Below are 15,681 nucleotides of genomic sequence, written 5' to 3' on the forward strand. Positions count from 1 at the left end.
GGAAATTTAAAATTAAGTATATTTAATTGCAGCATCCACATATGGTTCAGTGACAATATAAATGGCATATTGTTTCTCTATAGGTTTTGATGATGAAAATGAAGACAAACAGCTAAGACTCTATGCAGTCCAATCATATCTCAGTTTACTAGAGATAGAAAATACACTTTATCCACAGAGATTTCTGCAGGTCATGAGCTGGGTGAGCAAAGTACATTATAAAATATTTATTTAGTCTTAAAATTTTATAGCATTGGTTATTATGGTAACTATGTAGTATTAGCCCTATATGCTTGTTTTATTGACTTTGATGTTCTACTACTTTCAGGCATCATTTCATATTTTTCCTACCCTCATTTCCTGCCACTTCATTTGCTTCTTTATCTCTACTGGCAATTCTTGAACTGTCTCTCTTTGAATATATATGTATTTGTGTGTGTGTGTGTGTGTGTGTGTGTGTGTATTTTATATATGTTTTCTTTTTTAATTGTTACATGAATAGTGTCGAACTTAAATAGAAACATCCCTTTGGGCTTCATATTGACTTAGAAAACCTCAGATTAAAATGAAATATATTGCTTTTATTGTTAAACATTTCCAATTACATTTTAATCTGGTCCCAGTCTAGCACTTGGGTTTTTGAAGGCAGGCAAGTTTGACACCTCCAGTCTATGGAATTATGTATGTGGTTATCAATAGATATTTGAATTTCTGTGAACTTCAATGTATGTATCCATACATTGTAATGGAGAGGTACCTGTTTTATGGACATATAAAGGTATGTGTTTTTATGGATCATTATTATTCTTAATTTTATATGTATTACCATGAGACATGGAATTTTTGGAGATTTTGAAGCCATAGAGATAATTATGAGGGGGGGCAAAGTGAAAAATGACCATTTAAAAAAATAGAAAATATTTGATATGCATGTCTTATTAGCATTACTTACACATCTCCTCAGATCACTTCATTAGTTTTTTCTTAAACTGTTTTGTATACTAAAACTTAAAAGTGTAGCTTGCTTAGATAATTACAAATCTGTTCATTGAAGTTACTTTTAGATTTTTTTCTTATAAATGGTAACTATATAAGTTGCTGAACTTATAGAATTCTAGCATATTTTAATTTTTTTCCTGTTTATAAGAGGCAAGCAACAAATTGAATTTAATCAATAAATGTTTAGTAAGTTCCAGGCACTTTGCTAAGCACTGAAGATATAAAGACAGTTCTTGCCCTCAAGGAACTTAAAAGTACTGCTGAAAAATGAGGGACAAGGAAATGATGTTCAGAATTGAAACCAAGTGGAGTTGAAACCAAGCACACCCTCTCTGGAAAATAAAAAATTACTTTGAAAATTCTGAGTTCAGATTAAAGAAAGGCTATTGACAGGGCTACTGTTTTGTCCTTTAGTACTCCAGAGGGAGAATCCGCTGAAGGAGCTAAGATGTTGAGTATCAAAAATGAGTCAATTTGCATGTTGAAATTTCAAGTGATAAGCTTATTTTGGACGAGTAATTGACATAACTAAAATAAAAACCAATCAGATGGAAAATGAGTGGAACTTAGAAGAAAATATCAATATTATAGTAAAATATAGTTATTTTTGTGGATATAGTAAACATCCATGATATATCAAGGAGATAAGATGGAGTTAAGGAGAAAAAAAATGAACTCATGGATTGTAACTTTTGTATCTGAGTCTCATCAACTGAGATTTTTTTTTTTTCCGATCATCACGTGTGATATCTTTACAAACTTTTAAAGACCGAAGATTTGTCCTTATTAAGACAAGTTTCTTAACCTTTTTTTGTCTATTTGTTTAATTTATGATTTAATGTATGACTATGTTAGGAAATGTGGTATAGTGGTTTGAGATCTAACCTCGATGCTGAGAAGAGGGAAGACCTGGGTTCACTTCTTGCTTATGAAATATCTTGGTTAAGTCACTTCCCCTCTCAGGGAGAAGCCCAGGCAACTTTCTAACTTCTCTGTAGAGAAGCTGTTGATTTGCTTTATTAAAGAAAGATTCCCAGTGGGAACTACCTGCACTGTGAAATTATAAGCCTGAGAAAACAACTAATCTTCACTATATAAGTATTATAACATTTTATTAGTACACTTAGTTTTTCTTTAAAAAAATTTGTTGCATGATATTTATTTATTTTTAAAATTAATTTATTTGTCAATCAATGAAAAAAAGCCTTATTTCCCTTCCTATCTTCCTGCTGATAAAATCCTTGTTGCCACCATTTATAGTTGAACGAAACAAATTCCTACTTAGCCATGTTAAAAAAAAAAAGTCTCAATCTGTACTCTTGGAACCATCCCATCCCCTCTCAGGAGTTGGGTAACATTTTATCATGAGTCTTTTGAAATTGTGATTGGTCTTTTTGTTAGTCAGAGTTCCTAAGTCTTTCAAAATTTGTCTTTTTAATGTTTTTGTTGTATAAATTATTCTCCTGGTTCTATTTATCTCTTTAAGTATCAGTATCAGTTCATGTAAATCTTTTTCAGTTTTTTTTTTGTTTGTTTGTTTTGTTTTTTCTGAAACTGTATAATTCCATCACATCCATATACTGTAACTTGTTTATCCATCTTCAATTCATGGTCTCTATCTTATATACCACAAAAAAGAAATGCTATAAATAGTTTTGTGCACTTTGATTTCTTTGAGGCATAGGCCTAATAATGGAATTGCTGGGTCAGAGGGTATGTACTGTTTAATAATTTTTAGGGCATAATTCTGAATCACTTTTCAGAATGACTAGACTACTTCACAGCTCCATTAATAGTACATTAATGTTCCTATTTTCTTACAATCCCTCCAGCACTTATTATTTTCCATTTTTGTTAACTTTGCCAGTTTGATAGTTGTGTATGTGTGTAGAGGAGAGAGGTTTGATGGTTTAAATGTGCATTTTTCTGAATTCTTTATTTGAAGCATTTTTTCATGTAACTATTGATTTATTTTGTTATCTGAAAACTACCTGTTGGTATCTTTTGATTATTTATCTTTTGAGGAATTACTCTTATTTTTACAAATTTTACTCAATTTCTTGCATATCTTTATATGTGAAATTTTTATCAGAGAAGTTTATTGCAATGATTTTTCCCATTTACCTGTTTCTTTTCTAATTTTAGCAACATTTATTTTGTTTGTGCAAAACCATTTTAATTTTATGTAATCAAAATTGTCCATTTAACCTTCTGTGATTCTCGTTATCCCTCATTTTTTCAAGGACTATTCCTGCTCCTTTAAATTGTTTATGACATCATCCTTTATGTCTAAGTCATGGACCCATTTATAACTTATTTTGGTATAATGTGTGAGAGGCTGGTCTGTACTTAGTTTTTGCCAGACTCCTTTCTAATTTTTCTAATATAGTTTAAAATCTGATATTACTAGATCTTTTCAGTTATTTCCAAACTGTGCTGAGGTTGGGTAGTCAGGAAGAAATTCTTGAAGGAAAAAAGGGCATTTTTTTCTTTCTTTTTGTATTTTTCTGTCTTACCATGCCCTTCTCCTCTCCTCAGCCCTAATGGTGCTAAATTAGAAATATGCAAGTGCCCTATAATCTCTAAACCAATGAAATATCAAGTCCAAGATTGTTTGGACTCCTACTCCAGGAGGAATTCTACCTGTTGTGAATGAACTAAATAATTTATATAAATAATGTGTAGAATAACCAGAAGCCTTTTTTTTTTTTTTTTTTTTTTTTTTTTTTGTCACAGTAATTCTTAAGGAGTTGCACTCTGCAATCCTGCTGTGCCTCAGATAAATCACTGATTATTGATATATGTGTGTGTGTGTATGTATACACATTTATGTTATAGAATAATAAGGAAATTAAAAAAAATAATAAGGAAATGTAAATATGCTGATAAAATCAGTAGCCAGAACTGATTAGTTTGGAAAGAACAATCTTGTAATGATGTGCTACTAGCACATTTAAATAGTACATGATGTCTGAAAATTCTCAATACTTAAATCCATTCTTTGGTACATTTCTACATTAAACTGTGCCAGTGGAACCAGTTTTAAAAGTGCCTTCACTATTAGAGAGTGTCTAATATAAATAAAATCAATTGTAAGGAAAGGTGTATTGTTTAGTTTTCACAGAATAACTTGCTGGATGACTTAGTATATGTTTGCAATTATTTCTTTGTTTACTACTCACAGGTGTTGGGGGAGTATTCCTATCTTTTAGATAAGGGAACCCCAGAGATCATTATAACAAAGCTCTACAGGTTGCTTATGAATAAATCCACCACTTCAGAAACAAAAGCCTGGATTATGGCTGCAGTGACTAAGTTGGCATCCCAGGCACACTCTTCTAAAACCGTTGAGAAACTAATTCAGGAATTCAGTGTATCCCTGGACACTTGTATGAGACAACATGCTTTTGAATTAAAACACTTGCAGGAGAATGTGGAACTTATGAAGAGCATACTTCCAGTTGATAAAAGTTGTGAAGACTTAGTGGTAAGACATCTATACTCTTTTAAAACTACACTATTTTAAAACAGGACAAGGTTATTTCTCAAGTTTTAGTCAAGTTGTCTTTAACAGCTAAAATAAAGTATTTGGGAAATTGGGGATATAACATTAATAGATCACAACTAATGGGATACAGAACATACTGGAAAACAAACTCAATTCATTATCAAGATAATTGTTGTAGGGAGATCAGAAAAGATCAAATGTTCAAGATTATATTTCTTGATTATCTACTAGTACATTCCATGTATTTATTTGCTCTGTTGAGATGTTCTCTAAACCAGGTATTCCCCTTTAAATTCTCTTTTCAAAGTGAGCCATATTTCCTTATTTTAGTGTGAATCTAAAAATTTTCAAAGAGAAGTCAGGTTTCTTTGAATTAAACTGATCAAAAGATTTGGAAGAAGAAAGTAAAGAACTAGAGATCCCATTTTGGGTTCATTTTTCATTTATTGTTTCAATGAACTCATACAGCATTGATAACTAATAATAAGAAGTACTTTGCAGGGTAGAAAGGAAGTAAGAAGACTCAGTTCTTCTACCCCATCAGCTTATCTTGTTGATGTCAGATGACCCATGGTATAATGGGAAAACCTCTAGATTTGGAATCAGAAACCTATAGTTCAGATCTGAACTCAGGTTCCTACACTACTTTGCTTTGGGGCAGTTCATTTAACTCCTCTGGACCTTAATTCTCTTATCTATAATATGAAAGGAAGGAATTAGCTAATCCCTGTGGTCACTTCCATCTCTGAATCTCATCACTTTAAATTAAAAAATTAAGTATAAAAAGGTCAAATATAAATGATTTGGGGATTATCCAATTTTAGATAATTTAATGCTATTGTATTCATTTACTAATTTGGATCTGAGGTAAGGCATGCTGGCTACTTAGATAATCCTCTGTTACATGGTTCTTTCTCCCCCATCCTGCTTTCTTCTTTTTCACTTTTTTTTTTTTCACTATTTCTAATTCATTTTCTTTTCTCTAGCTTTTTTTCTTTTTCTTTTCCCTTCTAATCTACTTTTTTTTTTTTAACAACTAGAATTAGAAGTGAGAACTTTTTGAATTCAAATAGCATAATTAAAGTGGCATCACTTTAAATGTTCCAGTGTAAACAGTTCTATTTTTTTCCCCATTGAATTTGCTGAGATTGTCACATTCAGGGCATTGTATTAATTACTATTTTCTTTAACTAGATTTCATAAGAGGTCAGTAATTTGGACGTTGTTTTGAAATTTAGATTTTTGCTCATTTCAGGTTAATTTTTAAAATGAGAATTTGAATGTTATTCATATGGATTTTGTGTGAATATAATTTTATTAATATAAAAAGACCTTACTTTTTGTTGCTGTATCAAATTAATTATTTTAAGTTTAAGGGTAGGATTCCTGCTTGCTTATGTTTTCAAAGAGAATTACCCAATTTTATTTTCCTATTAATATAGGTAGATGCTTCTTTGTCTTTCTTGGATGGTTTTGTTGCTGAAGGACTGGATCAAGGAGCAGCACCATATAAACCTCACCATCAGCGACAAGAAGAAAAACTTTCTCAGGGAAAAGGTTTGAATAGAACCAGACCTTTGGTTTACAACATCTTTCATTTGGACAGTATCTTTAATCATGTTATTAAGCAGTTGCAAAAATTTAATATTTTAAATCCCACTTTAAGCTTACTCTATGTATTGCATTTTCTAATCATATATCCAGAAATAAGTTATGTCTCAGAAGTGGGTGCATCATAGGGCCACATGTAGAGCAGAGTATAGATAATTATTAGTATAGCATCTCATGGAGTAAGGGAGAAAAATGTGATATGGTTATATTAGTCAAATATCATAGCATATATAATAGTTGATAAATAGCTCCTCTATCAAGGAGCTTGGTATATTTTTGATACAGAGATGGCCCTGATAACCCTTCAGATTAGGGAGTTGAATTACCATACTATTTAATTAAGTTCAATTTACCTGTTTGTCTTTCAATGTTGTGGTGACCATTCATGAAACACCTACTTACTGCCCTATGATAAGCACTTATAAAAGAGGCAAAAGATAGTTCCTGTCCTCAAGGAATAGTCTGTTGAAAATTCTAGTAAGTTCCTCATTTTGATCCAAGAAAGGGATATATAAGTCATTGCAGATTGGTCCTTGAAAATATCTGCTTTGTGAAAATTGTTCTTTGAAATATTGTAACCCTAAAAATCAAAGAAATTCTAGATGCCATCAAAAAGGTTTTGGAAGCAAGATATAAAATTACTTTTGGTTACTGCATTTAAGAAAGGAATAGTGGAATTGGTGAAAGATCCAGAGAAGAGCAACTAAATTGGTCAAAGGATAAAGGAACTGCTATATGTGGACTTAGTAATAAGTGGAAGGACTTTTCAGTCAGGGAAGAAAAAAAAAAACTGAGAGGGAATTTGTTTATAGAATTCTGAAGGCCACATATAGATTAAACAGTAACTTGTTAACCTAATCATGATATACTAGAACTAGGAATTACTTCCACAACATTGAAAGACAACCGTGTAAATTGAAGATTTGAAGATAATACAAGAATTACATCATATTTCATTACATCCCCCATTATACCTAGCACATCTAGGAAAGAAAGCAGTGCTGAGTAAATTTTGTTAGATGAAACATGTTGAATGAAACAGAATGAAAGTATTCTTCCACAGTGTCTATTATACATCCTTGAGATATTTATTTAGATGTTCTGTTCATATGAATTATTGAGAGAAGGATTCTGTTCTTGGTGGCTAACAAAATGAAAACTTCAGACCCAAATTTTTGGACTGAATGGAGGAAGGATTTATATATTTCTTGCAAGAAACAGGTGCTATATTCCTTTGAGAGGATACAAATGGAGTTTGCAGAAGCCAGAAACAGCAATTATATTCCACAATTTTGCCCTGTCCCCTCATCCTCTCCTCAGAGTTTCAATTGGAGGAGACCCTTCCAAAATTTGGTATTTCATTACATTACCATTATATACATTCCTTGATTTGCTTCCATGTTTTTCCCCTCTTCTTGCCACATCATCTTATGTTAAAAAATGGTGGATGTCTCTTCCTTAAGAGAGAAGTTAATATACATGGACTGGTTATTAAATTTTATAGACTGCTCAATTAAATTTTAGCTGGCCCGGGGCATAAACCCATGTCATTTGCATTCAAAGAACATTTGCAGCTACTTCTGTTCCCTTAAGACATTCTCTTCAGCCAGGATGCACTGACCTAGGATATAAATGTGACTTATATCACATTTTTTTCTACCATGACAATGCAGAGGGAGACTCTGAGACCCTGAAACTTGTCAATTGTGGAAACAAAACCTTACAGTTTTACTTCTTACATTGGTTAGTGCCATATTTCTTATGATTGCTTTCAAAGAGACCATTAAATTGGATGAACTCTGAGTCTGACCCAGTAAAGCAGCTTTTATTTCCTTTTAATTGAAGAAATTTAAGGCCAAAGAATTTATGACTTTTCCAAAGTCTGATTTTCTGAGACAAAATAGAGCTAGCTAATAAAGCCAGAATTAAAATTCAGGTCTTCTGACTTAATAGGCCAGTATTTTTCCTCTAGAGAACGAATGATTACTCAGATTGAGTTATGTGAGCAGCTATTTGAGTTAGATAAATTAAAGTATAAAAATAACTACTACCAAAACTACTCAGAGATGTTTCATTTGCTTAGTCACTGATTGTCAAAATCCCAAATTTGACTACTGAAATTTTCAGAATATATCTGACCTTTTCTAAAAATGCATTTGTACGATAGTAGCCAACTGTTCTCATACAAGTTAGATGGAAAGCTGTGGGTTAAAGGGCTGCTAATAATCCTAGCATTTGTACCTTTTTGTTTTGTGAGCATGTAGATTTCCTCTGGATTACAACATTAAAATATAAGATAGTTCTTGGAGTCCAAATCAAATTAATTTCTTGAACCCAATCTGGTCTTGACCAATCCTGAGGAAATTCATATTTTAGATATTTATTGTCATTGTAGATTACTTAATATACAGAAATGTTTAAAAGTTTTAAAAAGTTTAAAAAACTCTTTTGAAGTTTTATTTTTTAAAAATTGCATTTGTATTTTCAATTTTTGATGAAATATTAAGATTGATTGTAGTTTCCTTATATGTCATTCCATCTATTTTGTCTCCTCTGACATTGTTTGCTGTGTGGACTTTATGTAACCTTTGATATTATTGGTTCTTATTGATCTTATTGGCTCTGTCTTATTTACTTTTTTTTCCTTCCTATTGCTTCCATCCATTCTCTGATTATCCTGGTCAAGGGCCTTCAGTTAATTAATTATAACGTGAAAGGTTTGAAGTAGTTGACATCCAAAGTATCTTCATCACTAAAACTCTTTGATATTCATGATATCAGACACATCCTTTGTCTCTCCCTTCCACTTTTTTATTGCCCATCTACTGACTATGATATTAACCCATAATCATGTTTGTTAAGTTCTACTTCATGCTGGCATGCAGAAATATTGTTTTTTTTTTTAATTGTTTTTATTTACCAGATATATATGCATGGGTAATTTTACAACATTGACAATTGCCAAACTTTTGTTCTAATTTTCCCCCTCCCCCCAAGATGGCAGGTTAACCAATACATGTTAACATGTTAAATATGTTAAAGTATAAATTAAATACAATATATGTATACATGTCCAAACAGTTGTTTTGCTGTACAAAAAGAATCGGACTTTGAATAGTGTACGATTAATCTGTAAAAGAAATCAAAAATGCAGGCGGACAAAAATAGAGGGATTGGGAATTCTATGTAGTGGTTCATAGTCATCTCCCAGAGTTCTTTCGCTGGATGTAGCTGGTTCAGTTCATTACTGCTCTATTGGAATTGATTTGGTTCATTTCATTGTTGAAGATGGCCACATCCATCAGAATTGATCATCATATAGTATTGTTGTTGAAGTATATAATGATCTCTTGGTCCATGCAGAAATATTGTAACAATTTCCAAAAAAAAAGTTAAACATGCTGATGTCGCTTAGTATCAATTTATACTTCTGTCCTGTTTGTTCCTTGAGCTTCATTTACACATTTACCTACAATCTGCATGCATCCTGACATGTTAGCTAGTTCTTCATCTCCTCTTTATTTTACTCTTTTGCCATTTGTGAAGAGCTGTTCTGTTGTGCAGGTTAAATTCAATTCTCCAGGCTTGAGCAGGTCCTTTTTCTTGGCTCTCTTCTAGACTTCCTTCAGATGCCATTCCTTATCTCTTCCTATTATTCTCCAGCCTTCCTGATTTATTATCGTTCTCCATCTACATATGATAAGTTCTTTCAACTCATAAGATTATATGATTTTTCCTTTCTTATCCTATTCTTGCCTACTCTTGATCTTTTCTAATATCTGGTTTTTAGCCTCTTTTTCTCTTTTGTCTCATACCCCATTGCTTTTAATCATGGTTCAGATCATAAATAGTAACCTATAAGAATATGAAATAAGCATATATAGATAGATAGATAGCTTTATTGCCTGGTGTTTGTCAGGTACTATACTGTGTACCTTTTCTAAATATTATTTCATTTGATCCTTACAACAAACCTGTAAGGTAACTGCTATTTATTATTTCCAATTTTTTTTTGGTGGAAACTGAGACAGAGTTCAAGTGACTTGTTGAGGTTCACAAAGGTAGTAAATGATCCTGAATCTAAACTATGGGCTTCCTGATTTTAGGCTCAGTGCTGTAGCCGCTGAGCCACCTTAGCCCCCGAAGGAAGAAAGTATGCTTTTATCCTATGTTATAGGATAAAAGAATGAATTAGATACATTCTTTGATAGTTTCTACTTCAAGGATTCCACAATTCATTTGAGGCTCCTAAACAGCACAGGATCACTAAAAATATCTTGGTTAGTTAGTCAACTCTCACTAAAATTGATATTCTTTAATATGAATGGGAATTGTTTGATTGCCTGAGGAATTAAAGTCATGCATCCCTCCCTGCTTAGAAGAAAGACTTGATGAAAGATATTGGAGCATAGCTTTAAATACTATGGCAAATGATGTAAACACATGGACTGCTATTTTGGGAAGGGATAGTACTCAGAATGTGTTCCCAAGGAGGCTCTGGGTGGCATATTAAGAAATAAGGAAATTCAAAAATTAGAGATGAAGAGGGTGGATCCTACTGAAAAAAAAACTTTGAATTAAGGATTACCTCATTCTACAAAACACATACAGTATTAGTATGTGGAAAGTATTTTCATGCTGGTCATTTATTGATTGTTTTGACTATACTTGTACACTATAGACTGGTAACTCATTAATTTTATATAATAATATAATAATATAATAATAATAATAACTGGCACTTATATAGTGCCTTAAGTTTACAAAGTGTTTAGGAATATTATCTCATTTGATCTTTACAATTGTCCTATAAGGTAGGTGCTATTATTAGCCCTGATTTACAAATGAGGACTGCGGCAAATTAAGCTATTAAGTGCCTCTGTCTGAATTTAAATGTCAGTTCTTCCTGTCTCAAAGACTAGGATTCTGTCTATTGTACTACCTCTTTATTTAATAAGGAGCTATAGCAAAACAGTGCAGACTCAGTGGGAAGAGATCAGCATAAATTGTTATGTTCACAATTTCTAACATGAAACATTTAAGAAAATATGAAACAGAATATTTTTTGGTAGAAAATAAGTTAACAAGTTTTTTATGTTTTTGGGTTTTTTTTTAATGTATTTAAAACAAATGCAAAATAAGAAAGAACAAAATAAAAAAAAAGATAGAAAAACAAAAACAAAAAAAATTGTTGTGCTCAGAAGAGCATAAGAAAGGATTCAAAACATCTAACAATAAATTTCCATTTCAAGAAAGCATATATTAAAATAGAAGACATCCATAATTGTCTATCACTTCTTTGCTTGCTTGTAGATTTTCTTTTGTTCTCTAGAATTATTGGAGGATGTTGTATTCTTCTAGATGTGTCTGTACTGTTCCCTCTTTAACCCATTCCCAATGTGAATGGCATTTCAGAAGTACAGCCATCATCCCCATCTAATTCCTTTGTGTTGGTTATTATTCGAAACCTTATTCATATAGCATAATTATTGTTTTTATTTTTTCTACATGGTTTTGCTCTTTTGGAATCACATACTGAGCCCTCCTACCACAATATTTCTTTTGGACTACACAATTATAACATCAATCTGTGGAGTTTGGGAAGGGGGACCCCAAAGTTTGGGTCCCAAACTGGTGGTATGAGGTGTCTCAAAAGAATTTACAGGCTTGAACCCATCTTCTAGTCAAGGGGAAAAGCTTTATTGCAATAGTTGTGCCTATTAAAAGTGGACTTGAATTCTATGGGAAACCAGCAGAGAAAAAGAAGCAAGGAGATACTTTTATTCAGCTTTCAGTCATAGATATGTTAATTCTATGGTTCATAGATAGGAAGAAATGGTCTCTGGAAGTAGTGGTTCTTGGTTGACCAGATTATCACTGACCATATTGAGGAGTAGTCTTATTCACTATTGTCTCAGAAGTTTGATCTGTAGGAGTTTCCTGAGGCCAGAAGCTATCTGACTATGGAGTGATCAGAATCAGACAGATTGGGAGTTTCCTGAGGCAGACTCCAAAGCGAGAAGATTTAGGACTACTGATTTATTGTTAGAACAAAAGCCCTTCAAGGTCAGGGGACCACAAAATCATATTACATCAAGTACATATATAAAATATAAGCAGTTTGTCCTTATCAATTCCCTTGAAATTAGTTTTTGATACTGACTCTTACATGTTACATTTTCTATTGAGTTCGAGACAAAATCCTGAAAATCTGACAGCTCATTGAATTTTTTTTTTTTATTCAATAATTTACCTAATTTGGCTGAATATACTGTTTTCTTGGTTCTCTTGATTATTGATATATAGCATTTCAGAATCTGTGATCTTTTACTTTAGCTGTTATAGGTACTATGTAATTCTTAATTGTAGCTCCAAAAATATTTGAATTAAGGGTTTTTTTTTTTTTATTTCTTGTAAAATTTTCTCTTTGATCCGAGGATTCCTGTCTGTTTTCCTTGTGGAATCATTTTGGTGATCAGTGAATTTTTTCTATTTCTGTTTCCCTCTCTTGTTCTATCACTTCAAGCCAATTTCTTTTAATTATTTTTTGTATTATTGTGCCAAAGTTCTTTTTTTGGTCAGTTTTCAATTTTTCTTATGTTTTCTCTTTTAATCTGTCATCTAGAGTTATCATTAAGTTTTGTATTTGACCTGAATTCTGAATTCTGTAGTCTTTTAATGCTCTCACTTATATGATTATAATCATTGTGTAAATTGTCTTCTGGTTCTACTTTCCTCACTTTTTATCAATTCATCCTAATCTTACTGTGCTTTTTTGAATATTTCATTTTCATCCTTTCTTATTATATAGTAACTTTCTCTTATGATTATATGCAGTATTTTGGTCAGCCATTCACTATTCCTATAAATACATAATCTGCAAACAAATGTTTACTTCTGTCAATTGAACTTGGGTTCTTTATTTTTAACCCCTTTGAATTATGAACATAATAGTATAATTCAGCTGTCTGAGCTCTTGATCTCATTCATACCCTTTTCTTCTGGAATCTTACTACCTTCATACTTATCACTTTTCATATATCTTTAAAATCTTCCTTTCTCTTACTGGCTTACTTACTTGTTACAGACATACTTGAATCTCCCCTTTTCTTCAAAAAGCAAAACAGAAACCCTTTTCTTGACCCTGCTTATTCCTTAATCTGTTTTTCTATAGTCTTGCTCTTTTCAGCTGCACATATCTTTAAGATCTCATCTTCTTTTAGAACTTTTCCTACTTCCTACAGACATACTCGAATCTCTCTTGTCCTAAAAACAAAAAAAATTGACTCTACCTATCTCTAACTCTATTGTCCTATAATCTTTCTTTTTCTTGCTCACCTTCTAGAAAGATAAATCTGAACTGATTGCTTCTTTCTCACTGCCCATTTTCTCTTCAGCTCCCTGTAATCTGGATTCTATTCCTGCCACTTTGCTGACATTGCTTTATCCAAAATTACTAATGACATCTTAATTATCATGTCCAATGACCTTTTCTCAGTGCACATCATCCTTAACTTTTCTGCATTGTTTGACATTGTTGACACTTCCCCTTTCCTCTTATCCTTTAAAGATAGTTTCTCCTTGACTTTAATTCTTTCTCCGTATTCTCCTTCTATGCACCTCACTATCTTTTCATCCTTCTTTGTTAGGTCTTTTCCTTTCTCTTTCTTTTAAAGTGTGAATATTCCCCAGCGCTCTATGCATTAGGATCTTTCTCTTCTCTAAATATACTCTCTTTACATTTTTTGCAAATCTCATTATTCCCATTGCTTTGATTGTCACTTTTGTACAGATTTATGTATCCGGGTTCAATTTCTCTCTTTAGCCTCAGTATGAAACATTTTTAAGTGTTTGTGGGACAGTTCCATCTAAATGTCCTGGTGGAACCTCAAACTTAATATGTCCAATATTGAACTAATTAATTCCTTTCCAAAGCTGCTCCTCTTTCTACTTTTCCTATTTTTGTTAATAGGGCCACAAATCTTATGTTTACTCAAGTTTGAAACCATGGAATTGTTTTTGGCTTTTTCCTCTTTATCATTCCTCTCATAACATCATTTAAGCTCTGTTTTCATTACTCCAGTGTTTCTTGCACCAATCTTTTCCAATTTTCTTCTACTGTTACCTAGTTTGGGCCCTTATCAACTCTTGACTGACATTATTGTAATAGGCTCACAATTGGTTTCCTTATCCCCAGTCTTAACCTCCTCTTTCATATAATTGTCAAAATAATCTTACTAATGCAGAGGTCTAAAGAGATGGTCAGGGAAAAGAAAGAAGGAAGGGAAGGGAATAAGCATTATATATTGCTTACTGTATGTTGGGCACAAGCTAAGAACTTTATAATTATATTTAATTTGATCCTCACAACAGTCCTATGAGGTAGGTGCTATTATTGTCCTCATTTTACAATAGAAGAAACTGAGGCAGATAGAGGTTAAGTGACTTGCCCAAGAACACATAACTAAAAATTGAAAGTATTTGGACCCAGGTCTTCCTGACTCCAGATGGAGTATTTTATCTTCTGTGCCATCTGATGGCCTCTAGCTGTCATGTATGATTATGATAATTCTCTTGAAAACCTTTAATGGTCTCTAATTCCTCATGGAATTAAATTCATAGTCTTAATCTGTCATTTGAGGCCTTCCATAGTCTGGTGACAACTTACTTCTGTAGCCTCTTCTTATTTTTATCCTCTTCCTATACTTGGTTTCCAGCTGAACTGGACTATAAGCTGTTTCTTGCTTTTGTTCTTCATTTGTCTGCATTCCTACAGCCTTCCCTTCCTCCTCCCCAATATATCGACATTATACTCAGTCTGGTTTTTTTGTTGAAATTATTTTCTTCCTTTGTGGATCATCTTAGGTACTACTTCTTCCATGAAGTCTTTCCTGATCCTCCTAACTGAAAATGATTTTAGCTCTGTAAGTTTCTCATAGTACTTTGTCTAGACCTTTCCATTGTTCTTACATGTTCCATTTTGTATTATACTTATTTATATACATGGCTTATCACTCCTTTGAGATAAAAGGATCTTTGAGGACATAGATTGTATTTTTTTCATCGTGTAACCACAGACCTTAGCATCAATGCCTTAGAGATATTAAACATTTAATATTTCACTGTTTTTATGATTACATTAATATCGGATACTCCTTTCATAGCTCACAATCCATTCATCCTTTGCATCCCATGTTTCCCATAAACCTTTAATATAGGATCCATCTCTCCAGTGCATTAGAGATTGTCATTTCTGTAAAACTTTTAACTTTTTCATGGGAACTAATATATCCTTTTGACTATACATCTGTTATCACTTGCTCTTGATATATAAACAACCCACCTCCTTTCTAAGCTTATATTTCCTGAATTTTATCTTTTACTTTGCTTTTGAGGCAAAAATTATTTTTCTTCATATGCCATAACCTGTTTATATCCAACCATGTTATTTCTTTAGTCATTTATAATTTAATTCTTTGGTGATTGTGGTTTTCCAAAGTTCAAGCTCATACCGCATCACTATAAGAACATGCTGTTTTTTTTAAAAAGATGGATTTTTGTAT

At 32.4% G+C, this 15,681-nt stretch overlaps 1 protein-coding gene across 5 annotated transcripts in view; it reads left to right on the forward strand.

Annotated features, from left to right (window-relative positions):
- Positions 1-15,681, forward strand: part of AP4E1 (adaptor related protein complex 4 subunit epsilon 1) — a 93,007-nt gene that overhangs the window by 42,404 nt on the left and 34,922 nt on the right. For all 5 annotated transcript variants that reach the window (XM_074294502.1, XM_074294501.1, XM_074294504.1 and 2 more), the window contains 3 exons: positions 84-202; positions 4,184-4,486; positions 5,950-6,064. In XM_074294502.1, the coding sequence (XP_074150603.1) occupies positions 84-202; positions 4,184-4,486; positions 5,950-6,064 (537 nt within the window). The remainder of the gene's footprint in view (positions 1-83; positions 203-4,183; positions 4,487-5,949; positions 6,065-15,681) is intronic.

Source organism: Sminthopsis crassicaudata, chromosome 2 (assembly GCF_048593235.1).
Source record: "Sminthopsis crassicaudata isolate SCR6 chromosome 2, ASM4859323v1, whole genome shotgun sequence".
In the NCBI taxonomy this organism is placed as follows: Eukaryota; Metazoa; Chordata; class Mammalia; order Dasyuromorphia; family Dasyuridae; genus Sminthopsis; species Sminthopsis crassicaudata.